The sequence below is a fragment of the Lithobates pipiens genome, unplaced genomic scaffold, assembly GCF_037356315.1.
Source record: "Lithobates pipiens isolate NorthernLeopardFrog02 unplaced genomic scaffold, aLitPip1_a1.2 Scaffold_22, whole genome shotgun sequence".
Lineage (NCBI taxonomy): Eukaryota > Metazoa > Chordata > Amphibia > Anura > Ranidae > Lithobates > Lithobates pipiens.
The window spans coordinates 44,841,317-44,868,340 of record NW_027507784.1 but is presented as its reverse complement, the minus strand read 5'-3'; the positions used below and the strand labels follow the sequence as shown (position 1 = coordinate 44,868,340).

The following is a 27,024-nucleotide window of genomic DNA, read 5'->3' as shown; positions in this document are numbered from 1 at the left end:
TTACAGCTCTGACCCCTGCTGATGGCCTCAGCTATAGGGTCACCCTGAACTTGTAGACTGCTCAGAAGCTGTTGCAAATAAAATCTAATATGAATGTACCTGCATCTCTCTCGGATTCCTCCATCTGGCTTACCTTCCTGTCACTTGTGCTCTCTGCTTTTTCATAGTTATAGAGCGGGGGCTTTCCCAAAATGGTTTTTTTTTCCATACAAGCTGCAGGAGGATGGTTACTTATAGTGTCTAATGGAGATGGGCCGCCAAACATCACCCTGCTTGGTTTGCACCAGAACTCTCAAACAGGGAAAACATTTGGCCCCAAGCCGCAAACACTATTAAAGTCTATGGGACCCGAACATGAAAAATCTAAAGTTCCCATTTTGAAGGCTCATATGCAAATTACTGGCCATAAAAAGGGTATGGGGACCCGAGTACTGCCCTGGGAGACATGTATATTAATGCAAAGATCTTTAAAAGCAATCATTTTTTTCAGGAGCACTGATTTTAATAATGCTTAAAGTGAAACAATAAAAATGAAAAATTCCTTTAAATATAGTGCCCTGGGGTCCCCTTAGTCTGCATGTAAAGTGGTGCATCTGTACCATGTAAAGAACCTGCTGCAGCAAAACTAATACTTCTAAAGAAAAAAAAAGATATTTAAACAGACGTTGTGGCTGCAAAAAAAAACATGAAAAGAGCCACATCTAGGTCCCCCCCCAGTCCATACAAGGCCCTTATCTGAGCATGCAGGATGAGCGAGCGCCCCCCCCCCCCCAAGAACCATACCAGGCCACATGCCCTCAACATGGGGGAAGGGGGTGCATTTTGTTGGGGAAAAGGGCGTCTTCCCGACAACCCTGGGCTATGATTGTGGCAGTTTGCGGGCAGGGGGCTTATCACAATCTCCCCCCCCCCCCCCAATGTGAAGGAGTAGGGGTACATTGGCTTCCCCTGCTGTCAATCACAGCCAGTGAGGAGGAAGCTTGGGAGCGAGCGCGCATGAGTGCCTCCAGAGCAAGCAGCTTGTTGTAGGTGAACTCAGCAAGAGGAGGGGCCAGAAGTGCTGGCTGGGAACACAAGAAGAGGAGGATTTGGGCTGCTCTGTGCAAAACCACTTCACAGAGCAGGTAAGTACAACATGTTTGTTATTTAATCATGTTTCATCATCAGTCAGCATCCCCTTTGGAGGTTCTGCTACACAAAGCTCTTGTCTTTTGCTCATTTCTACCCCATAGTAAATGTTGAATGTTTTAGCATAGCTGAACAGACAAACATTAAATCTATCACAGATAAAGGTGATAGGTATTCTCAGAATCTTTGACAGTGGAAAGATGTTTGTAGAATTCCTTACAGTAAAGTGATTGTAAAGTCTCGTTTAAAAAAAATAAAAAATAAATAACAAACATGTTATACTTATAGTGTCTTGAAAAAGTATTCACACCCCTTGAAATTTTCCACATGATGTCATGTTACAACCAAAAACGTAAATGTATTTTATTGGGATTTTATGTGACAGACCAACAGAAAGTGGCACATGGAAGGAAAATGATAAATGGTTTTCAACATTTTTACAAATAAATATGTGAAAAGTGTGGTGTGCATTTGTATTCATTTTATCATTTATTTTATTATTTTTCCCTAACACCCACCCCCCCCCCCCCCAAAAAAAAAAAAAAGGGGGGGGCCTACAGCCCTCCCTCCCCCACTCGCTCGCTCCTTCGTTTATCTTCCTGGACGTCCCCTCTTTCCAGTAACCCCAGGAAAACTCTTCCGTTTTACCAAACAGTACCCATTGCTGCCATCTTTTTTTATGTTTCTCCTCACTATGAATAAGCTTTGATCTATTCTAAACCATTCCATTGTAGCTCTGGCTGTATGTTTCGGGTTGCTGTCCTGCTGGAAGGTTGGAAGGTGAACCTCCGCCCCAGTCTCAAGTTTTTTGCAGACTCTAATGCCGCCTACACACGAGCGGATTTTCCATTGGAAAAAAATTGTGATGGGAGCTTTTGGTCAGATATTCCGAGCGTGTGTATGCTCCATCAGACTTTTGCTGGTGGAATTTCTGCCAGCAAAAGATTGAGAGCAGGTTCTCTATTTTTCCGACGGAAATTCCAATCGTCTGTAGCAATTCCGACGCGCAAAATTCCTAGGTATGCTCAGAAACAATACGATGCATGCTCGGAAGCATTGAACTTAATTTTCTCGGCTCGTCGTAGTGTTCTTGACTGTCAAAAGTTCCGAGAACTTTTGTGTGACCGTATATGCAAGACAAGTTTGAGCCAACATCCGTCAGAAATAAATCCAGGATTTTGTTGTCAGAATGTCCGCTCGTGTGTACAGGGCATAATAGTTGTCTTGTGGACAGATTCTCCCTCCTGAGCTGTGGATCTCTTCAGCTCCTCCAGAGTTACCATGGACCTCTTAGCTGCTTCTCTGATGAATGCTCTCCTTGTCCAGCCTGTCAGTTTAGGTGGACGACCGTGTCTTGGTAGGTCTGCAGTTGTTCCATACTCTTTCCATTTTCGGATGATGGATTGAACAGTGCTCAGTGAGATGTTCAAAGCTTGGGATATTTTTTATGACCTAACCCTGCTTTAAACTTCTGCACAACTTTATTCCTGATCTGTCTGGTGTGTTCCTTGGCCTTCATGATGCTGTTTGTTCGCTAAGATTCTCTAACAAACTTCTGAGGGCTTCACAGAACAGCTGTATATATATATTGAGATTAAATTACACAGAGCAGCCCAGATCCTCCTCTTTGTGGGTCCCTCTTTGCTGCTCCTGGCTCCTCCCTCCTATCAAGTGCCTCCACCCTCAGCAGCTTTCTATGAGGACACCCGAGCTGAGTCACAGCTCTGTGTGTCCATTCAAACATTGAGCCCCAACCTCTCTCCCCTGATTGGCTGACTGACTGTGATTGACAGCTGCGGGAGCCAATGGCGCTGCTGCTGTGTCTCAGCCAATCAGGAGTAGTGTCCCGGACGACTTAGTCATTTGTGGACATTGCTGGAGTGAGAAGGGGCTCAGGTAAGCAAATAGGGGGTGCTGGGGAGGCTTCTACACACAAAATGTTTTTTTTATCTTAACCACTTCAGCCCCAGAAGATTTGCCCCCTTAATAACCAGACCATTTCTTGCGATACGGCCCTGCATCGCTTTAACTGACAATTGCACGGTCAACAGCAGATCTCCATGATGCGCCCTGTCAAAATAGGGATTTGCCTTGTTTACATAGGCAGATCCCCGTTTTGTCTCTGTATACAGCAATCACGGGTCACCGGCGGACATCAAGTCTGCTGAACCCATGGGGCCTGCTACATCACAACCACAGACCGTTGTACACCTACGGTGGTTCGCGCTGTCCAGCCACCTTGCCGCAGTATAATGATGGCGGGTGGTCGGGTAGCGTTTAATGCATAGAATGCATTAAGATAAAGAATCTTCTGCCTTTACAATCCCTTTAACTGCCCATCCCAAATTCTTCCACAATATTTAAATGGGAATCAAATCTGCACTTTGACTAGGGACCACATAGTCTATAAACTCTTATTTCTTCTTTTTGAGTAATTTCTTCTGGATTTGCTAGTTTATCCAGTTGATTTACCCCCCTCCCCTTCATGACCAGGCCATTTTTTTGCTATACAGCACTGCAATATTTTATCTGATTGAATTGTGTGGTCATGCAACGCTGTACAAAATTTTTATTTGTGTCCTTCCCCCCCCCACAAATTGAGCTTTCTTTTGGTGGTATTTGATCACCTCTACGGTTTTCATTTTTTGTGCTATGAACACAAAAAGACTGACAGTTTTGAAAAAAAAAACAATATTTTTTACTTTCTGCTATAAAACACACCTAATAAAAAAAATGTGAAAATAAACAAATTTCTTCATAAATTTAGGCCAATATGTAGTCTGCTAAATGTTTTTGGTAAAAATCCCAATACGTGTATATTGATTGGTTTACACAAATATTTGTAAAGTCTACAAACTATAAAAATTCAACTAGAATTGTATTTTTTTTTTAATCATCCTAGTAATGGTGGCGATCAGTGACTTATAGCAGGACTGGGATAGTATGGAGGGTAATCTGACACTAACTGACACTTTGTGGAGACCAGTGACACTAATACAGTGATTAGTGCTAAATGAAGGCACTGTCACTGTACAAATGACACTGGCTGGGAAGAGATTAATCATCTAGGGCAGAGATATGCAATTAGCGGACCTCCAGCTGTTACAGAACTACAAGTCCCATGAGGCACAGCAAGACTCTGATAGCCACAAGCATGACACCCAGAGGCAGAGGCATGATGGGACTTGTAGTTTTGAAACAGCTGGAGGTCCGCTAATTGCATATCCCTGATCTAGGGCAATCAAAGGGTGAAGTGTGTGCCTAACCAGTGTTTATGTGGACTGTGTGCTGTTTTCACTAAGGGATGTGCTTTGTGGGAAAACAAAATCCAGCACATCCCCGCTGACAGGACTGAGCTCTGCATTGTTATATATATGCAGATCTCCATCCAGTCTGCCTCCTCCACTATCAGAGGGTGGCAGCGGACAGCCATTGGTTGGCACCTGTTAATCAGCTTCTGCTGTGACTAATCACAGCAGAAGCAGCACGCCCCCTACCTGGGAGAGCAAAATAACAAATATATTTGTAACTCTGTGCAGCTGGCCCATACTGTTGCAGTATATGTACAGGTCGGCAAGTGTATATGTTAGATCATTATTGTGATCAATTTTTAGTTTGCTTTTAGACAGATAGGGTCACCTTCTTATTAAACTGGAACTGGAGGGGGTGGGGGGGTCAGCCTGTCAGTCCTCAGACCATACACCACACACTGCATCAAATTGGTCTGCATGGCTGTAGTCCCAGAAGGAAGCCTCTTCTAAAGATGATGCACAAGAAAGCCCGCAAACAGTTTGCTGAAGACAAGCAGACTAAGAACATGGATTACTGGAACCATGTCCTGTGGTCTGATGAGACCAAGATAAACTTATTTGGTTCAGATGGTGAGAAGCGTGTGTGGGGGCAACCAGGTGAGGAGTACAAAGACAAGTGTGTCTTGCCCACAGTCAAGCATGGTGGTGGGAGTGTCATGGTCTGGGGCTGCATGAGTGCTGCCGTCACTGGGGAGCTACAGATCATTGAGGGGACCATGAATGCCAACATGTACTGTGACATACTGAAGCAGAGCAAAGACCCCAAAGACACCTCCAAGACAACCACTGCCTTGCTAAAGAAGCTGAGGGTAAAGGTGATGGACTGTCCAAGCATGTCTCCAGACCTAAACCTTATTGAGCATTTGTAGGACATCCTCAAACGGAAGGTGGAGGAGCGCAAGGTCTCCAACATCCACCAGCTCTGTGATCTCGTCATGGAGGAGGGGAAGAGGACTCCAGTGGCAACCTGTGAAGCTCTGGTGAACTCCATGCCCAAGAGGGTTAAGGCAGTGCTGGGAAATAATGGGGGCCACACAAAATATTGACACTTTGGGCCCAATTTGGACATTTTCACTTAGGGGTGTACTCACCTTTGTTGCCAGCGGTTTAGACATTAATGGCTGTGTGTTGAGTTATTTTGAGGGGACAGCAAATTTACACCATTATACAAGCTGTACACTCACTGCTTTATATTATAGCAAAGTGTCATTTCTTCAGTGTTGTCACATGAAAAGATAGAATAAAAAATTTACAGAAATTTGACTTTTGTACAATTGCCTGGTGCTGATGGGCAGGTTCCATATTAGTCTACATGCATATTGTGTAAATGCAGCCTCAATGTAAGGAGTTACTTAATGGTTATGTGTTAACAGTCGTATTAAGAAAAAGTGTACCTATCCTTATAGGACCCGTTCTTCTCTCTATTGGATGCTCCAGGGTGGGATGTTCCACTCTACAGATGAACTCGGCCCCCTGATCTCTGCCATATGATGGGGTGAACGTCAGAGATGACTTATTGGAGAACGTCTTATCTTTCTGCTCCTTCTTCTCATTGGAAACTTTGTAAGTATCTTTAGACACAGGTGCCATATTGGCTTGTAAGTCTGTTCCGGGTTCCTTCTTAAACCAAATCACTTTCAGATGATCTGGGAAATATCCGGAGATATCACAGGTCAGACAAGATTCCTTTTTATCTTCCTCCAATTTGGGAATTTTGATCTCTCCAACTTTTGGACACCAGGGCAGATCTGCAACACAAAGTAATTAACAAGAGACACACAAGTCAGTCCATATCTCACAATGGATGGAATTCTTTAAAAAGCAACAAGTGAAGTTTTCCATACAAAATGATGTACAGATGGGATGACTTCAGTCCCATAGGAACCGTCCTTTTTACTGCTACTGTAAAGCTTGTGAAAACAGGTAATACAACATAACTCATTTTAAAGCTAAACCTCTAAAAAAGGACTTCCCCAGCCTCTGCAGGGGTTAAATGCTTGTTTTGTCGGGGGGGCAAAGAAGCATCTATACTTACCTTATTCCTCGCACCCACAGGCTTCCTCTGAGCTGCATGACTGGCCCCTCAAAGCCGCTTCTATTCACCCCTCTGCTGGTCACAGGCACCACATGAGAACATTAGAGTGAATGGAGAAGAGCACTGGTTGTGGGTGAGGGAGGAGTAAGTGGGGTTGCCACCTGTCCAGGATTCACCCGGACAGTTCCGGTTTGGAATCATCCATTCGGGTTTCAGACTGCCTGAAACCCAGATACATTATTTAGACTGGACTATGACTTCCCAGCAGTGTTACTGGCTGCAGTTATCTAAGCTGAAAGTGTCTGTTATGCCGCGTACACACGATCAAACAATCCGGTGGAAAAGTCCGGCAAACTCAAGTCCGCCAGACAATCCCCCCCATGTGTAGCCTTTGGCATACTTTTTTGACCCGAAAGTACGGCGGACTTAGAATGCCGTGTTGCACACCAATCTGCCCGCCGTACTCGCATTTCGGCGGACAATCCGGCCGTGTGTGTGCCAGTCCGCCGTACTTTTGAAATGAGCGGACTTTTCCCGCCCGGAGAAAAGTCCGCTCATTTCGAGCGGATCTCCCGGCCGGCCAGGAAAGGGGGGCGAGCGAGCGTCTCCCCTCCTGAGCCGTACCAGGCCGCGTGCCCTCAACATGGGGGGTGCCTTGGGGAAGGGGGGCCGCGCGGCCCCCCCACCCCAAAGCACCTTGTCCCCATGTTGATGAGGACAAGGGCCTCTTCCCGACAACCCTGGCCGTTGGTTGTCGGGGTCTGTGGGCGGGGGGGCTTATCGGAATCTGGGTGCCCCCTTTAATAAGGGGGCCCCCCGGATACCAGCCCCCCACCCTATGTGAATGTGTATGGGGTACAATGTACCCCTACCCATTCACCTGTGAAATAAAAGTACAAAAAAAACACAACACACGAGATAAAATACATTATTGCACAGCTCCGGGGGTCTTCCGTCTTCGGGGGTCTTCTCGCCGGACTCCTCCGCTATCTTCTTGTAGCTCTTTTGCTAGCGGAGGAGTCCGGCTTTCTTCCTGGCCGCCAGCCTCTTCTCCCGACTTCGGGGGTCTTGTCCCCCTCTTCGGTTCTTCTGCCGGGCCACCGCGCCTTCTTATAGCTCTTTTACAGGCGGTGGCCCGGTCTTCTGTCGCCGCCGCCTTCCATTCTTCTTCTTCTTCTTCTTCTTCTCCTTCTTCTCCTGGAGATGTTGACTCGACAGAAGAACCGAAGAGGGGGACAAGACCCCCGAAGTCGGAAGAAGAGGCCGGCGGCGAGGAAGAAAGCTGGGCTCCTCCGCTAGCAAAAGAGCTACAAGAAGATAGTGGAGGAGTCCGGCGAGAAGACCCCCGAAGACGGAAGACCCCCGGAGCTGTGCAATAAAGTATTTTATCTCGTGTGTTGTGTTTTTTTTGTACTTTTATTTTACAGGTGAATGGGTAGGGGTACATTGTACCCCATACTCATTCACATAGGGTGGGGGCGGTATCCGGGGGCCCCCTTATTAAAGGGGGCTCCCGGATTCTGATAAGCCCCCCGCCCGCAGACCCCAACAACCAACGGCCAGGGTTGTCGGGAAGAGGCCCTTGTCCTCATCAACATGGGGACAAGGTGCTTTGGGGTGGGGGGCGCTCGCTCGCCTCCCTTTCCTGGCCGGCCGGGTAGCGTGCTCGGACAAGGGTCTGTTGTGGACTTGGGGGGGACCCCCACCCCAATTTTTTTCGGCGTTGGGGTTCCCCTTTAAGTCCATACCAGGTGGCGGGGCCAGCAACATCTCCTTCGCGGGCCCCGCCTACCTTTCCTCCGCGTGTGTGGGCGAGTCCGTTCATTTGAAAAGTAGGGCGGATAGTACGGCGGACTTACGTGGGCCCCGCCTACCTGGAGACGCGCTCGAAATGAGCGGACTTTCCTCCGCGTGTGTGGGCGAGTCCGTTCATTTGAAAAGTAGGGCGGATAGTACGTCGTATTAGTCCGCTCAAAAAGTGCCGTGTGTGGGCAAGTAGCCCGTTCGGAAAGTCCGACGGACAGTTTGGCGGGAAGTCCGCCAGTCTAAGTACGTCGGACAGACGGCTACGTGTGTACGTGGCTTTACACTCTTTAACACTGCCCAAAACCAGAACTAACAACCCCCCCCCCCCCCCCAAACACACACACATAGACAGGAGGGGAAAGAGGGTGCGATCTGCGCCTCTTACCCCCCCACCCCTCTGTGTCTGCCCACACTCCAATCCCTGGTGCTGTGCCCCAGAATAGGAAAGTAAGTTTGGGCCGGAAATTTGAAGTCCAGAAGCCTCGGATACATCTGGATGAGAGATGCTGACTGCCAAGGGGTGAGTGAGCTCACCATCCATCCCTGTCTGTGACTGAAGTCTCCCCCGTTCTATCTCCTGCCTCTGAGTGAGTACACTAAGGCAAATCAGGGTTCTCAGAGCAGCAATTACATCAGATTTCCTCTTTACACCAAAGGCCCCAGTGTTCCCCCTTACATCAGAGTCCTCTCCATACATCAGAGTTCTCAGTGTTACCTATTAAATCAGGGTTCCCAGAGCATCCCTTATGTTAGAGTTCTCCCTTATATCAGAGTCTGCAGAGTCCCCCCTTACAGTGAAAGGGAACTCTGCAAGTTCAGATGTAAAAGGGGAACTCTGTGGACTTTGATATAAAGGGGGACTGTTATTAACTTCATATGATTAGAAATCTTATTTAATAGCAAAATATATGAATAGTTTATACTTAAAAAAAAAAAAATTGCCGTGCCCCTCTAAAGGCTTCGGGTTTGACTTGAAGAAAAGGTGGCGACCCTAGGAGTAAGGTAAATGTAGTTACTTTTTCTGTTCCCTCTACACAAAATGAGCATTTACTCTTTCAATACTAGTCTCACTGCAAAGGTAATTTTTCCTCTAGTGTCACGTGTCCTAGATGACTGTGCGACTTATCATGGCACGCGGCGCTGCTCGCGCATGCACAGAGGGTGCCCGGCTCTGACGCCACAGGCTGGTGTCCACAGTAAGAATGCCGGCGCCGCGAGTGGAGCAAGGAACATGGGGGGCTTTGTTCCCCCGCTTCGCTGGACCCTGGGACAGGTAAGTGTCCGATTATTAAAAGTCAGCAGCTACAGTATTTGTAGCTGCTGACTTTTACATTTTTTTTTTTTTTTTTTTAGGGGGCACCCCACTTTATATATATTTTTTTATATATATCGCCATTTGAAATGTTTCTCAATCACTTTCTGTGTGGACACTGAGATACAAAGTGACCCAAGGAGGTCAACAACAGTAGTAAAACATCTTTAAAATAGAGCAGGGAAGGGTGAGAACCTCTGCCAGGTTTTTATTGCCATCACTTTCTGTTTGGTCACTAGGACAAGACATAAAAGAGGCATTTCTACAGCAGGGACAGAGATGGGGAAAAAGATGCCAGAGGTCCAAAAAATATATATTAGGTGGAGCTGGACTACCACTTAAGAACCAGGCCCATTCTGACACCTTTTGTTTCAGTATATCTTTGCTCGAAAATTACTTAGAACACCCAAACATTATATATATATTTTTTTTAGCAGAGGCCCTAGAGAATAAAATGACAGTCGTGACAATTTTTTATGTCACACGGTATTTGCGCAGTGGTTTTTCAAAGGCATTTATTTTGTAAAAAGATACACTTTAATTAATTTAAAAAAAAAACACAATATATAACAAAAATTTGTAAAATACGAAAGATGATGTTAAGCAGAATAAATAGATACCTAACATGTCATGCTTAAAAATTGTACTTCACCTCTCCCACTGCTTCTAAAAGTGATCCACATGGAACACTTTTAGAAGAAAGAGTGACAGCTGCTGAAAATTTGAATACTGGGGTTATGGCACCTAGCTGGAGCGATAACCCTGGTATTCTGCTGTAAAATCAGGACGTATATTTACAGGCAGGCAGTTGGTAAATGGTAAAAACTGTCATTAATATTATAGAGAAGATGATAAAATGTATGATCAAATAAACAGATGTTTGCTAAGTTGATGTAAAGAGTAACTTCACTTTTGTTAAGAAAAAAAAATAAAAATCAATCTCCTCTGGGTGATTTAATACAATTTCAAGGATTTTTCCGTTGGATACTGATTCTGAATGGGAGGGGCTAGTTCATTATAATCACCTGGTGAACTTCCAGTGTTCTGATGCAAAAACCAGCAGGGTCTGCATCCCTTTAGAAGTGTTTAAAATATGTAGGGTATCTCATTAGAAATAACATTTCTATAGCAGGGGATGCCTAAAATTTAACTTGTATCTTAGCGCAGAGCTCTGGGAAAATCAGAGAGCCAATCAAACGATTGAAAAGAAAGGTAGTTTTTACAGAATTAACATACCGTATTTTCCGGTGTATAAGACGACCTTTTATACTTAAGAAGACGACCTTTTATACTTAAGAAAACTGGCCAAAAAGCAGGGGTCGTCTTATACGCCGGGTCAGCTGCTGGGATGCCTGCTGGATGTGCGGTAATACTGTATGTGGCTTCAGCTACATACAGTATATACTGCTGAGCCAATCCCAGTGAGCGATGTATTCAAATGAATACAGAGCCTGCTTGGATTGGAGTAACAACCTCTGCCAATCCGAGCAGGCTACATACAGTAGCCTGCTCGGATTGGCTTTGAGAGTCAGAGAGGCGCGGGCTGATGATGTTACAGCCTCTGCCAATCCAAGCAGGCTTTGTATTCATTAATAGAATACATCGCTTGCCGTGATTGGCTCCAGCACCAGCAAGAAAGAAGAAGGAAATGGCTCCAGCAAGAACGAAGAAGAGGGATATGAAGCGTCGGAAGCCTCGGGAAGGGGGGGTCGTCTTAAACGGTGAGTACGGGCAAAACATCTTAAAAACCTGTAAAATTAGGGGGTTGCCTTATACACCGGCAAATACAGTATTACAATATGACTTGTGTAGAAATAGTATATGCTATAATATTTTTTTTACGTCTATTCTTTTTTCTGCCTAAGGCTCGGTTCACACCGTACGCGGCACGACTTGCCGCGCCGCGACCTGCCGCGACCTCAGCGGCGACTTGCAAAACGACTTCTGTATAGAAGTCAATGCAAGTCGCCCGAGGTCGCCGCAAAAGTAGTACAGGAACCTTTTTTCTAAGTCGGAGCGACTTGAGTCGCTCCTATTAGAACGGTTCCGTAGTACAGAACGGGGTGCGACTTGTCAGGCGGCGAAGTCGCCTGGACAAGTCGCCCCTGTGTGAACTGAGCCTAAGTGGAATTACCCTTTAAAATAAATATTGTGTACACACAGTTGGTTTTATTGTTGTTGGGAATGACACAATATTCTTTCATTATTATATTTATGATCCTTGACCTTGATATATTCTCTCCCTTACCTCTTATAGTCAGTGTTCTGGTCTCCGGTTCTTCCATAGAGTCGTGTTTCCATGTTACAGAGACTTTGGTCTGCAGATCATCAAACACCTTCATAGGAATGCTGCCAACACTGGTGACACCGTGTGTGAGATCCTTACATTTTTTTGAGTTGTTGTCCCATGTCATTTTGATCTTTTCATCTTTACATTCACATCTCCATTCTATTTCAATATTTTCCGGGTAAAACTTCTGTAGATTGAGTGTGAAGAGAACACGAGAGGAACCCCCCATAGTGATCTTTATAGGCTTCTCCATCTGGGGTTTCGCTGGAATACACAAATAGCATTTTATAGATTATCCAATCCCAGGAACAAAAAATGTAATATATCACAGTTTACATGGCGTTAGATGTGGTGGCTGCATTTGTTTCCTTTTCTTAGTCTCTTATTTTCTTTCATTTTTCCCTGATCATTCTGCCAGTAACACTTCCTGTCCTGAGGTGACAACACTCACTCATTGTTAAAAAACTCTCAACCTTCCGAACTAAACTAGCCGGTACTCACTATAGGAAAGATCAGGGCACTACAGGGATCACACTAGATTGTGATTATATGCTGCTTCTCTAACCTGTATGTACTGTATGGAGGAACATTGTTGTCACCCTATGACAGTAATTCTCAACTAGGGTTCCTCCAGGGGTTGCTAGGGGTTCCTTCAGCATTGGGCCATTTCTGCCTCTCAGATAAGTTCCCACTGACACCATTGATCTTTTTAGCTATCTGTAAGAAGGTAATTCTTCCCAATGACCACAAGTGTAAGGACCATTCTTCCCACTGACCATCACACTAATGTATCATGAGTTGTAGATGTCTAATTTTTAGCAGGGGTTCCCCTGAGACTGGAGAACTATTTCAAGGGTTCCTCTGTGTTGAAAAGGTTGAGAAAGGTGGACCTAAGATATGAAGGGTGTAAGGATCATTTCTCTAGTTCAGGAAGGAAGTCTGGACAGGACTGATAACAATGCTTGAAATAAGACTGCAGAGTGCAGAGGATAGCACCGGATTTCTGGCAGGATTTACTGATTTTTTATTTTTTTTGCACTTATTAAACAGATATAACAAAACAGTTTAACCACTTAAGGACCGGGCCTATTTTTAAAACTTGTTGTTAAAATTTGTTATTTTTGCTAGAAAATTACTTAAAACCCCCAAACATTATATATTTCTATTTTTTAACACCCTAGAGAATAAAATGGCGGTCGGTGCAATACTTTCTGTCACATCGCATTTGTGCAGCAGTCTTACAAGCAAACTTTTTTGTGAAAAATACACTTTTTTAAATTAAAAAATAAAACAGTAAAGTTAGCCCATTTTGTATATTGTGAAAGATGATGTTACACAGAGTAAATTGATATCCAACATGTCACGCTTCAAAATTACGTCCACTCGTGGAATTGTGACAAACTTTTATCTCCATATGCGATGTTTAAAAAAATTCTACAGGTTACATGTTGTGAGTTACAGAGGAGGTCTAGGACTAGAATTATTGCTCTTGCGCTAATGATCATGGTGATACCTCACATGTGTGGTTTGAATACCGTTTTCACATGTGGGCGCTACTCACGTATGCGTTCGCTTCTGCATGTGAGTACGGTGGGATGGGCGTGCTTAAAAAAAAAATGTTTTTTCTTATTTATTTTACCTTTTATTTTTACACTGTTCTTTAAAAAAAAAAAAAGAATTGTGTCACTTTTATTCCTATTACAAGGAATGAAAATATCCCTTGTAATAGAAAAAAAAGCATGACAGGACCTCCTAAATATGAGATCTGGGGGGTCAAAAAGACCTCACATCTCATATTTCCACTAAAATGCAATAAAAAAAAAAAAGGGCATCGGAGAGCGCGCGGGAGAGCGCGCGGGAGAGCGGTTTTGACAGGCACCTGCTTCCCACTTTCATTCTGTGTGCCGCATTATGCTCCCCCCCTGCAGTCTTCTGGGACACTGACAAGTCCCGGGAGACTACATCCACCAATCACAATGCGGAGCGTGACTTGCACATGTGCCGCAAGCTGTCACAGCCGGGTGCCCATAGTGAAGATGCCAGCGTCACGGGAATTACGGGGCTCAGGTAAGTATGAGGGGGGCTCGGGGGGCGCAGATACACTATAGAAGGTTTTTCACCTTAATGCATAGAATGCAATAAGGTGAAAAACGCAACATGTTGGAAATATTTTCTGACCAACTGGTTCGATCGGACATACTCCGATCATGTGTAGAGAATTTTGATCGGACCAAGTGCCACGCATGCTCAGATCAAATTCCTACATCAAAGCTATTGGCTACTAGCCTGAACATAGTCCCATCGTAACGAAATTACGTCATCACGTTCTGAATGATCGGATTTTTCGACAATTTAGTCCGACCGTGTGTATGCAACAGTTTCGGACAAAATCCGACAGGCAAAATACGACGCGCAAAATCCGACAGATTTGGTTGGCAGAATGTCCGACCGTGTGTACAAGGGCTAAGTCTGGTCTTTAATTCCCTTCACAGTGAAGGGGCACCTCCACTGTAATCAGTAGGTTGACCTTTGCAAACATCTAGTGCCAGGAGATATCAAACTTCTGGGTGCAAAAGGTTGTGTGCTCTGGTCACAATTTCAGATCCATCCTCCATCTAATTTTTGGTTGTCATCTCCTCAGCACAGAGTGGATTTGTTGAAAGTTGTATCCCAAGTTCAGGATATCAGGGTTCAACTCAGACCTGTTTACTGTTCCCAAACCAAATGGGCAGGTCAAACCTATTCTGGACCTCAAAACATTGAACCTTAATCTGAAAGTCACGAAGTTCCAGGTGGAAACAACATCAGTCATAGCAGCCCTTCAGCCAGGACAATTCTAGGCTTCATTCAATATCAAAGATGTGTTTTTAGACATGCCAATCTTCCCTCCACACCAACAATTTTCTTCCCTTTGTAGTGGACAACTACATTTAATCTTTATGAAAGTCTTGGCATATACTAGGACATTTGATTTGCTTTTGCAGGAAAGGTCAGGTCTTACCTTAAAGAGGATGTAAAACCACCACTCACCCAGTATAAACTAATGGCACAATATTAATCTATACACATATACATGACTCTTGCATGTACCCTTAGGCCCCTTTCACACTTGGGCCACTTGCCCTGTGACTTGGGACTGCAAAGTCGCATGACACGCCGTTCCCCATGATAAAAAAAGACAAGAGAATTGCTCAGAGCTGGATTAACTTTTCATAGCAAGACTGGGCACAGATGACTTGACATCCTCCAATGTACCAGGTAGAAGTCTTCATTTAAAAATACATTTTTTAGGTTTACATCCACTTTAAAGGGAGAAACTTCATCGCTAAGCAGAACGGGGAGATGCTTGTTTAGTTTAGCATCTCCCCGTTCTTCCTCCCCGTGAGACGATTGCGGGTATCCCTGCAGCGATCGAGTCTGCGGGACCCATGGCCGAACTCGTGGAGGTCCCGACCAGCGCACAAATGCGATGGCACGGCAGCAAATTTAAAGGGACGTACCTGTACGCCCATTTGCCTGTCCGTGCCATTCTGCTGACTTATATCTGTGTGCGCCGGTCAGGAAGTGGTTAAAGGCATGGTTCACCGTTACAAAACAAAAAGCAAAAAAACTGCCTTTGCAAGTAAAGGGCGTCTGTATATAAAAACAAACTGTGTAGTTTTGACCAAAGTTGTCTATAAGGCTCGGTTCACACAGGGGTGACTTGTCTTTGCCGCCTGACAAGTCGCGCTCCATTCTGTACTATGGAACCGTTCTAATAGGAGCGACTCAAGTCGCTCCGACTTAGAAAAAAGGTTACTGTACTACTTTTGGGGCGACTTCAGGCGACTTGCATTGACTTCTATACAGAAGTCGTTTTGCAAGTCGCCGCTGAAGTCGTTTGCAGGTCGCGTCTGTGAGTCGCACGAGTGTGAACGGGCTCTCGTGTAGGCCATTTACAACTCCCAGAGATGACATTGTCCTATCCTGTGTTGTGGTTAGCACATTGCTAAGAGGCTCCTAACTGTTACTGTTCACCCCCACCATTACAGGAGTGAGCTCCCAAACACTGGGTTCGGAGTTGCTGCATCAGGGGACAGAAGCGCATGTTGAGGGGGTTTGAATCAGAGAAAGAGCTCACTCCTGTCATGGTGGGCATGAACAGTAACAGTTGGTGTGTCTTAGTAACATCCTATCAACAAGACAGGATGGGGCGATGCAATCTGTGAGTTATTCAGTCAGTCTTCATGAGGTATGTAAATGGTCTACACCTATAGTAAGAGCATTATTCAACTTTTGTCAAAGCTGCACAGTTAGTTTTTTTCTATAGGCTCTTATTACCAGCATAGCAAGTTGTTTTCTTTTTTTTTTGGAAAGATGAACTTTATGCCTCCAGGTTTGCAATGATAAGAATTCAAGATGAGATAAAACCTCCCGCAAGTCAAACCAGACATATTCATTCATCTCTATTAGAAAGGTGAAGGGAGGGTTGGATGAACTGGGCCAGCACAGACATCAATTATCTACTCCCAGAGAAGGAGAGGATTATGGTGTGCAAGGAGGAGAGAGGGCTGGGCTAGGGAACTGGTACACTGCAGGTCAATAAGAAATATTTTTTTTGAAAAGGAAAAACACTGCAATACGGAGTTTAAAATATTTGATTTTCCGTGCTTTTACCACAGTTGTTTACAGTGACAGGGCCTCTTTAGGGAACCATTGTGTTGTGTGATCTGTCCAAATAATACAAACACTTACCCCTTACAATAAGTTTTTTAGTTCTCTCGATGGGTCTCTCCAGAGAGGGGTGATCCACCCTACAGATGTATTCTGCCCCCTGGTGGACACTCAGTGTAGGGGTGATGGTCAGACTTGCTGTACAGCTGTATGTGTTATCAGCCTCTCTCCTGGGGGTTGTTGTATTTTTATCAGTCTCGCATATCTCCTGATTCTTGCTTTTTCTCAGCCAGGTCACAGTGATGGTGTTGGGGAAATAATTGGAGATACGATACTGCAGGGTGGCCGGGGTGTCATGGAGTACAATTGGTGTCTGTATCTCTTCCACCTCTGGCATCCATGGGTATTCTACAAAACAAAAATTTATACCATCATCAGGGTTCAGATATCATTTCATACTTTGCCAAGAAGCAGTTTTTATACAGTAAACCTTTGTAGCTCAGGAAGATGAGTAAAAGCATTTTAGTGGACCTCTTATTTGGAGATGACCTTGGGAGTCCTCCAAACTCATCTACAATTCTGAATGTGTGCTCTTTTCTACTCAGTCATTCCCGACCACAACTCATGTAAACATTAAAGTGATACAAAAGTATAATTTTTTTATTTTAAATAACAAACATGTCATACTTACCTCCACTGTGCAGCTGGTTTTGCACAGTGTGGCCCCGAACATGCATTGCTGGTTTCCCTCGGCGGCTCTTGCGGCTCCTCCCCACATTAGATAACCTCCCTGGAGAAGCGATCTCCTGAGGTAATTACCTTGCGGGCGCGCTCCCGAGTCCAGAATTCAGCGTCCATAGAGGCTGAATGCAGGACTTGGCCCCACCCCCAGTGCCCGCATCATTGGATTTGATTGACAGCAGCGGGAGCCAATGGCTGCGCTGCTATCAATCTATCCAATCAAGAGATGGGAACCCGTGGAGAGAGGGATGGTGGGGATGCGCCGATGGCAAATCAGGGCTCAGGTAAGTACGTGATTCTCGGTCCGCTATGCCTCCTGGGAGATGTTTGTCATTAATCCCTGGAGGCAATAGGCGTGGCTGGGCTGTAGCATCGCATTATTTCAAAACTGGAAATGACTCATTGCAATGTGGTGGCTGGTGACATTTTAAATAAGGGCACCCAGGCTTTTGTTGCCAGAGTTACCCTAGCTTCCAAACCAGCAAGGTCGTCTGTGGTGGACATGGTCATTACGTTTGGAGGATAAGAAGGCAAGCAGCTATTTCTGAGCGGTAAGTATGTTGGTCATCCATGGGGACACCACAGCATGTTGAATGATTTGTAAAAAGGACAGTGTGATGGGAGCAGTGTCGGGGCAGGGGCAGCGTGATGTGATTGCGGCAATGTGCTGGAGTACATGTGCTGGTGGTAATGTGCAGCACTGAGCATGTGCAAGGTATGCAAGGCTGAGATCCAGGAAGGAATACAGTCTGGCTTCAGATGCCCACACCTAAGATGGCCACGGTCTGCTGCAAGTTTATAAAGTTACAAAATGCTGCAATAACCTAACAAAACGGACCTTTGTTTACAGACTAACTTTACTAGAATACATTAAGCTTGTGTATTATAGGGTTATTTTTATTTCAAAAGTATCATTTTGGCCGGAACACCACTTTAACCACTTGACCACTGGGCACTTAAACACCTTTAATAACCAGACCAATTTTCAGCTTTCGGTGCTCTCACATTTTGAATGACAATTACTCAGTCATGCAACACTGGACCTATATGAAATTTTTGTCCTTTTTTTCACACAAATGGAGCTTTCTTTTGGTGGTATTTAATCACCGCTGGGTTTTTTATTTTTTGTGCTATAAAAGAAAAAATACAGAAAATTCTGTAAAAAAATGAATTTTTCTTCATTTCTGTTATAAAATTTAGCAGATTAGTAATTTTTTCTTCATAAATTTTGGCCAAAATTTATACCACTACATATCTTTGGTAAAAATAAGTACAAATTGGTGGATATTATTTGGTCTTTGTGAAAGTTATAGAGTCCACAAGCTATGGTGCCAATATCTGAAAATTGATCACACCTGAAGTACCGACGGCCTATTTCAATTCTTGAGAACCTAACATGCCAGAAAAGTACAAATACCCCCCAAATGACCCCTTTTTGGAAAGAAGACATTCCAAGGTATTTAGTAAGAGGCATGATGAGTTTTTTTGAAGTTGTCATTTTTTCCCACAATTCTTTTCAAAATCAAGATTTTTTTTACTTTTTTTTTTTTTTCACAAAATTGTCATATTATCAGTTTATTTCTCACACAGCATATGCATACCACAAATTACACCCCAAAACACATTCTGCTATTACTCCCGTGTACGGCGATACCACATGTGTGAGACTTTTACACAGTGTGGCCACATACAGAGGCCTAACATGCAGGGAGCACCATCAGGCGTTCTGGAGCACCCAGGACAATTCTGACATTTCTCTCCTACATGTAAAAATCATCATTTATTTGCTAGAAAATTACATCGAATCCCAAAACATTATATATGTTTTTTTAGCAAACACCCTGGAGAATACAATGGTGGTCGTTGCAACTTTTTATCTCGCACGGTATTTGCGCAGCAATTTTTCGAATGCTTTTTTTTTGGAAAAAAAACTGTTTTGTGCTTAAAAAAAAAAAAAAAACACAGTAAAGTTAGCCCAATTTTTGCATAATGTGAAAGATGAAGTTACACCGAGTAAATAGATACCTAACATGTCACTCTTCAAAATTGCACAGGCTCGTGGAATGGCGCCAAACGTCGCTACTTAAAAATCCCCATAGGCGACGATTTAATTTTTTTTTTACTGGTTATATGTTTTGAGTTACAGAGGAGGTCTAGGGCTAGAATTATTGCTCTCGCTCCAATGTACGCAGCGATACCTCACATGTGTGGTTTGAACACCGTTTTCATATGTGGGCGGGACTTACGTATGCGTTCGCTTCTGCATGCGAGCACATGGGGACAGGGGCGCTTTAAAAAAAAAAAAAAAAAATTATTGTTCATTTTACTTTATTTATTTTAGTTTGACATTTTTTTCCCCAAAAATATATTTTTTGATCACTTTTATTCCTATTACAAGGAATGTAAACATCCCTTGTAATAGGAATATGGCATGACAGGTCCTCTTTACAGTGAGATATGGGGTCAATAAGACCCCGCATCTCACCTCTAAGCTGGGAAGCCTGAAAAAAAAAAAAAAAAAAAGATTCTGGATTTGATAGTATTGGTTAGTCGGTAGAAGCACCGGAGGGCGGCGGGAGGGGGGGGGGTGTCTATGGCTGGGTATTGCAGGGTATCACCGACTATGGCTGGGTATGGCTGGGTATATCAGAGTATGGCTGGGTATCGCAGAGTATGGCGTTGCAGAGTATGGCGTTGCAGAGTATGGCGTTGCAGAGTATGGCAGGATATTGGAGGGTGTTGCAGGGCATTGCAGAGTGTTGCACGGTATTGGCGGGTGTTGCAGAGCATTGCAGAGTGTTGCAGGGTATTGGTGGGTGTTGCAGAGCATTGCAGAGTGTTGCAGAGCATTGCAGAGTGTTGCAGGGTATTGGCGGGTGTTGCAGAGTGTTGCAGGGTATTGGCGGGCGTTGCAGAGCGTTGCAGAGTGTTGCAGGGTATTGGCGGGCGTTGCAGAGCATTGCAGAGTGTTGCAGAGCGTTGCAGACTATTGCAGAGCGTTGCAGACTATTGCAGAGCGTTGCAGACTATTGCAGAGCGTTGCAGACTATTGCAGAGCGTTGCAGGGTATTGCAGAGCATTGCAGACTATTGCAGAGCGTTGCAGACTATTTCAAAGTGTTGCAGACTATGGCAGACTATGGCAGACTAATGGCAGGGTATTGCAGAGTTTTTGCAGGGAATTGAGGGGTTAATTTTCGGTGAGCAGCGATGTGGGCACTGCAGATGCAGCCCACATCGCTGCTGACACCGATCTCCTCCCCCTCCGCTGTTCCGATCGGTACAGAGAGGGGGAGGGAGGAACCGGCGTCATAACATGACGCCGGTTTGTTTACAAGTGATCACTCCGTCATTTGACGGAGCGATCACGTGGTAAACGGCCGCGACGAGCGGCCGTTTACCGTGATCCGTGATGCGCCGGGTCCTGTGGACCCGGCGGTCACGGATGCTCTCGAGTGCGCGCCCCAGGGGACGCGCGAGAGCGGAATTCTGGGAGGACGTCATATGACGGCCTCCCACAGTTAAGAAACCGCCCTAAAGCCGTCATTCGGCTATAGGGCGGTTATTAAGTGGTTAATGCATAGGATGCATTAAGGTGAAAAAGCACAAGCCTTTACAACCCCTTCATGACATGTTGAAGGGTGGGAATAAGCCACAGTTCACTGGAGTGAGAAAAAAAATGCAAGTTTGGTATTCAGCTAGAGATTATTTTAGAGTATACATGAGCTCATCTCCACTCCAACCCTGACCTAGAAAAAGTCTTTACAAGAGATCTGCTGCTTTTCTGCTTCTGAAATCTGCTTTCAGATGTAGACAGTCTAAGAAAATGTAAATTCTGACTTGATGACATTTGCTAAGGCGCTGTGTATCAGAAACAACTGCCATGTTTTTATTTTATTTTTCAAACAATTGTTTCCACCTTTTTTTATCAACATAGGAAAGTCACAGGACTTCATAGTCTATCGTGTCTGCCTGTCTTTTTTTTCTTTTGTAATAGTATTTGAGTATAGATCTATGTTTGTCCCAAGCATGTTCAAAGCCATTTACAATTGATTGTCTCACTTCCTCTGCTGGTAGTTTATTCAAAGCATATGACCCCGGGTTACCCTACGGACTTGCTTCTGCCTGAACCCACCTGTTTAACCGTGACTGACCCTGGCTTGCCTCAGAGACTTTGCTTCGTGTTACACCTGTCTGTCTACCTGTGTATGACCCCGGCTTACCACACCAATGTCTCTTTAAGTAGTTTCAGCTGATCACCAGTGTTGGATCCTCAGCCAGGCCTTTATTGAGTTCTCCGGATACCCTACGCACTGTATCCTGTCACCGCTCTTTAAGGACTAACTCCAGCACTCCAGCTACATCCTCAAGTAGCCTGCAAGTGGTCATCTGCTCAGGTCCTTCACACCCTGCTGGCAACCCATGCTTCTTTGAGCATTATACCTTCTGTATCACCTTCAGGGGTAAATTGCGCTCAGCCGCCAGGGGAGCCTCTCTCAGCATCTTGGCCTCGGATAAGGTACATGACAAAACGCTCAGCATAGAAACTCACTGAAAACTGAGCATGTGCAGAGCTGCCAACACTGCTCTTTAAAATCCCTAGCTGCATTGGGGACATGAACAGAAGGTGGAGATAGAGAACAGCAGGATCAACCAGGTTTTTTGCAGAATACAGAAAACAAGTCTCATAGCGACTGAGTGAGTATGAACAGCATGTAATACACCATTTTTTGATGGTTTAGTTGTGCACATTTGCAAATATATGTGAAAGCCACAGTGTCTCGCCAAGGCTCCTCTGTATACCTTGGTCCTAATGCTATAGTTTTGAGTGTCTCCAAGTTGGAGACTCTCTATACTATATGTGCTCCAACTAAAACCTCTGTGTTAACATGAGCTTTTAGACAGGACTAATTTGTTTTTACTGCTGGGGGCACAGTGCACAGGCTAGTTATAGGTTGAGTGGTTGCCACTTATCTGCACAGCTTGTTGGCTGAATTTGATGCAGGGACACATTGGATACCTTCAGCTGCCATTGTGCTTTTTCTGGTCATCCAATGTGTCCCTGTACCTTTAAGGAGGAGTGTCTCCAGGCAAAGCCTTCCTTAATTTAATCCCCTGCTATGTGTGCTCCAACTTGGAGACACTCCAAACTAAAGTGTTAGGACCACAGTATACAGGGAAGCCTTGGTGACTTTCACATACAGTATATTTGCAAATGTGTGCAAATAAAACCTCTGTTTTAACATGAACTGTTAACAGGGCTAATTTGGTTTTATTGCAGGCTGGCTGGTAAGTGTGCTGGGACATTTTCTGTTTGTAATGTGCAAAGTCCCTTCCATGTGCACCTTTTTTGTAATGGTTAGCGATAGATTGGGGTGGTTATCACACAGATTGTCAGCTGAGGGTGGCAACACAGGAGCACAATTGGGAGATGTCTGTCACTCACTAACATTAGGAAAGCTAATATTAATTTATATGCGTAAAATAAAAGATCAAAATAGAGATCTCCCTACCATGGTTCCTGATTCTGTGCAGCTGGGAGCATTACATGTTTTTGTCTACCTTTATGTGTTCCTGTTACATTCTCCACAATAAGCCCTTCATAATGGGGTGTGCAGACCCAAGAACTGCATGCTATAAATTCTGCAGGGTGCCCAAACTTTTGCAGATGCCATTTTTTTGTTTTCTGTAATTTTGAAAGTGTAAATGATGGAAATAAAATCTAACTTTTTTTGACATATTCTAAGAATGTCTAATCTGTAATTTGATGCCATTTGGAGATTTTTCCATCTTTCCTTGGCTTCGTTATGCACATTAATACACATTTTTACCTGGGGTGCCCGAACTTTTGATCCCCACTGTACTTATATAGATTTATATACCTTCTTTATGGTGGTGTTTTGTTTTTTGGATTTTTGGACTTTGCCATATCTTTTTTCTTTTTTAATATATTTTTTATCAATATATAATTTTTATATTTTTTTTGTTTTGGATACAACACTATTGCACAATAATTTTTTTGAATGTACTAATGTGTGTTATGGACTTTCACACGTCACAGTGTTGGGACACTATAACAAGTACCTTCATCTTTTTATTACTAAGGGTCACTGTTATGGTTGATTCACCTATGGTGTATATATCTAGATTTTCTTTATAGTCACTATATTCTGGTATATCAGATTTTTCACATCAACAAGGAGCCCTTAGGCAGTAGATTGGTGACATCTGCCTATGGGGGCTTCACTGTGAATTTGCTCACTTGCACGTATTCTGAGGGCGTTTTGTGCCTGCATATATATCTCGAGTTGTTGCCCCTATAGGGGGCTTGTTCTAGTACCTAGGGGATGATGATAGGTAATTTTATTGCATACCCTTACACCTGGGGTTATAGCCCCTTTCTCTTCTGTGCCTTTTGATAACAGGTAGCACCATTGTTTGTTAAAAGGTAGTAGTCCATTGTTGGCGCTCTCCCAGTCTTGGGTAATCTCCCAATCCCTGGTGCCTCTGGGGGACTGAAAGATGCAGCAGTCCTCCTTCACGGCAATCACAGCATGTCCTGTTCAGTGTGGCTAGAAGAAAGCCCCAAACAGCTGTCCGGGAATCTTTGGTGGGATCTGATGAGGGGTTTTATCCAGATGATTTAGGTCCAGGAGATATCGTGCAATACGGTGCAAGTGGTAATTACAAATATATATTTACTGTGATTGGATTTTATCATATTAGATTTTGTGGTTCTCAAGTATGAATTTCAATATATGCTATCACTTTTACAGCGCATAAATCCTCTGAAGAAGACCCGGCGGGGTCAAAACGCGTCAGTATTACCATCATTCTAGCATTTGATTACTGTATACCATTATATGCTGTAAATGGTTCCACTTGCGCTGTTGCTGTAATGTTTATATCTCCTGTACCACAGCTCTTATTTTAACAATCATTCCTTAATATTTACCAATTAAAATCTTTTGATATGTTTTCAATAAAATTTAAGTTTATTCTTTTGTAGTTTTTTTGTATTTACTTGCTGCCTAGAAAACCCCACATGGGGGAGATTCCCTCTTTGACAATTTTTCGGGGTGTGCAGCGTTGCCCTTTTCTCTGATTAGTGTGCTTCTCTTGTTTTGAGAAGAAAGCCCCAAACCTAACCTTTCCCCAAACTTATATCACTGGTGGGTAGGCTGGATCCAAAAAGCCCAGCACACACATTAACTCTTTTCTCCTAGTCTCGGACAACCACTAACTAAACTAGCATTTCTGTAGGCAACCTGCCTTCAAACTCAACTGGCTTATTTCCATTGACATTCTTGTATTCTATCTTGATATTATTTATAGAGAGCTTAGAATAGTTGGTAGCTGTTCAATTGTAGATCTACATTCTCTGGGGGTAAAAGCTCCACACAATTCCTTCTTAAAGCGGAAGTAAACCCATTGATTTAATAGTTTCAAAAAACAGTTAAATTCCCGGAATGCCGGAAATGCTAACTGTCACATTGGTTGTGCTCTCAACCAAACTGTCAAACCATCCAATGGCTGGGGTCATAACTGATCACATGTGCAGCATCGTGACAGTTAAAGATTAAACAGAGGCCAAGATGGCAGCTTCATTGGCTGAAAATAATAGGAGGGTTTACTTCCACTTTAAAATAAGAAGGTTCAGATATTCTTCATTTAGATGTTTGCCCATTGTGGTATCTCCCTCCTCTATAGTCAATCAAAAAAACGATACATGTGACTTCATGTGACTAGAACAGTTCCTTAAATTTCCCATAGACATTAGAGAGATGTTGGAACCTCCATCTGATCACTTCTGTTTCCTCCCATAAGCAGCACTGGAGACACCTACACCATGTCTACCGCATGACCTTCCCTTTCCATAGCCCCCAGATTATGGTTGCACAATACCAATTTGAATTCTACTTTAGAGCTTCAGCGGCAGGCATAGGGGCCTAAGAGGTACCATATCATGCCTGAACATATAGAATTGTCTATATAAGTTTAGTCTTTCTTGCCACTTCCACCACAAAAGACTGGGATGCTATTATTTGTGTGGTATATTTAGCACGGGCCTATGTAAGACCTGCTCAGGTCTGATCCGAACTGAAGATTCCTCATTCCATAGTACTGTAGATTGCTGGCTGTTCAATATTACTATTGCCTATACAGAAAGTGCCCTATTTCACAGCATATTTTTCTCCACGTGTCTTTGAATATTGTTTTTAGTTGACAGATCTATACAATATATTTGTTGGTAAAAACCTAATGCAACTCACCTGAGCCCCTTAAGAACAGATCCTTATAGCCCAGATTTTCAAGAGTTTCATGTTCCCAGCTCACTCTGACTTTGGATTCTGGATCCTTCAGGAGCTCCTCGGGAATTCTCACCTCACTGCAGACATTATATGTCCCATCAGGAATATCTGTGAATGTCTCTGTGGATGGTAAGGCTTGTTGTGGGTCCCCCACTCCATGTGCCCATCTGATTGTGATATTTTTGGGGTAAAACTTCTCCAGAGTGATCAAATACTTCAACTCCCCAGGGACAATTAGACTTCTTGATACCGGCTGTAACAGCTGAGGCTTGGCTGAAATTACATACAACAAGAACAGTATGAATAAACTATTTTTGACATGAGAAATGTTAGATACCCATACGCCTGTATTGTCGTTTATAAGTTAAATCCCACAGGAGTCTGTTTATAACAGGGGTGCCCAACCAGTGGCCCGGGGGACACATGTGGCCGCGGAGCCCTCTGATGTGGCCCGTGACCTCCTGCTCTTGGAAGGAATAGAATACTGTTGTTAACAGGTACACTGCGTTGCACCCGCGGTGCGGGAAAACTGCAGTGCATCAGTGTAATAGGAGACTTGGGCTCCTTTCACACGGTCAGTCCAACCTAATTGGACCCTCCATTCACCTCTAAGGAGTGGCTGATGTAAACCGACTTGTGTCCTACCTCCAATTCGATCCACGAAAAAAAAAATGCATATGCAGAGCAGACAAGGACTTGCCATCCGCCTGCCCCACTCATTGTGGCCCATGACCGGTTACTAAGTCGCTTAAGTGACCCTTGTCCTTCAAAAGGTTGGGCACCCCTGGTTTATAAGATATTCACTATGTGAATGTTTCAACCACTTGCACAGAGGCCACAAATAATCACTGTAATTTAACCCTAATATTTTTATATACTAGATGCAACAGCAAAATGCTACACTCAATCCTCCAGATTCAATGAGTTACAAATAATAACAATAATATTCAGTGGTGAACGCTCATTAGGGGCGCAGGGGCGCCGCTCCCCTAATCCTTGTGCCCGGCCCCTAATCTACATGCAGGGTGCCAGACACATGGATTCCAATGGGTTTTTTTTTTTGTTTTTTTTTAAACACGTGATTAAAGCCAATGACTTTGACATGGAGGGGGAAGCCACCACCGCAGCCGTGATCTGTATGGGATACTGCAGGGTCTACACGGGATCTGGCAGGCCAGGGAGCAAGCGAGCCAGCAACTGGGGGGTGGGGGGTGTGGGTATGGTGTGCGGTGGTGGGCCCGACCGATAGGGGGGTGTTAGTGTGGGGTGGTGGGCTGGAGCAACGGGGGGGGGGGAGAATGTCTGTGGTCAATTCTGTCTGCTGCCCCCCGACCGATGGAGCACCAGCCACCACTGATAATATTTAAATAAAAAAAGTGGACAAACTCCTATACAGTTTTGCTCATAAGTTTACATACCCTGGCAGAATTTATGATT

At 44.2% G+C, this 27,024-nt stretch overlaps 2 protein-coding genes across 2 annotated transcripts in view; both read right to left on the bottom strand.

The window, feature by feature from the left end:
• The window catches only part of LOC143923711 (uncharacterized), a 512,582-nt gene that overhangs the window by 2,375 nt on the left and 483,183 nt on the right, over positions 1–27,024 (bottom strand). The gene's annotated exons all lie outside the window — the stretch shown is intronic.
• Positions 5,799–27,024, bottom strand: part of LOC143925177 (uncharacterized) — a 46,683-nt gene continuing 25,457 nt past the window's right edge. The window contains exons 6-9 of the mRNA XM_077449787.1: positions 25,549–25,860; positions 16,617–16,943; positions 11,841–12,146; positions 5,799–6,187 (exon numbers count right to left, since the gene is read on the bottom strand). Coding sequence (XP_077305913.1) covers positions 5,799–6,187; positions 11,841–12,146; positions 16,617–16,943; positions 25,549–25,860 — 1,334 coding nt within the window. The remainder of the gene's footprint in view (positions 6,188–11,840; positions 12,147–16,616; positions 16,944–25,548; positions 25,861–27,024) is intronic.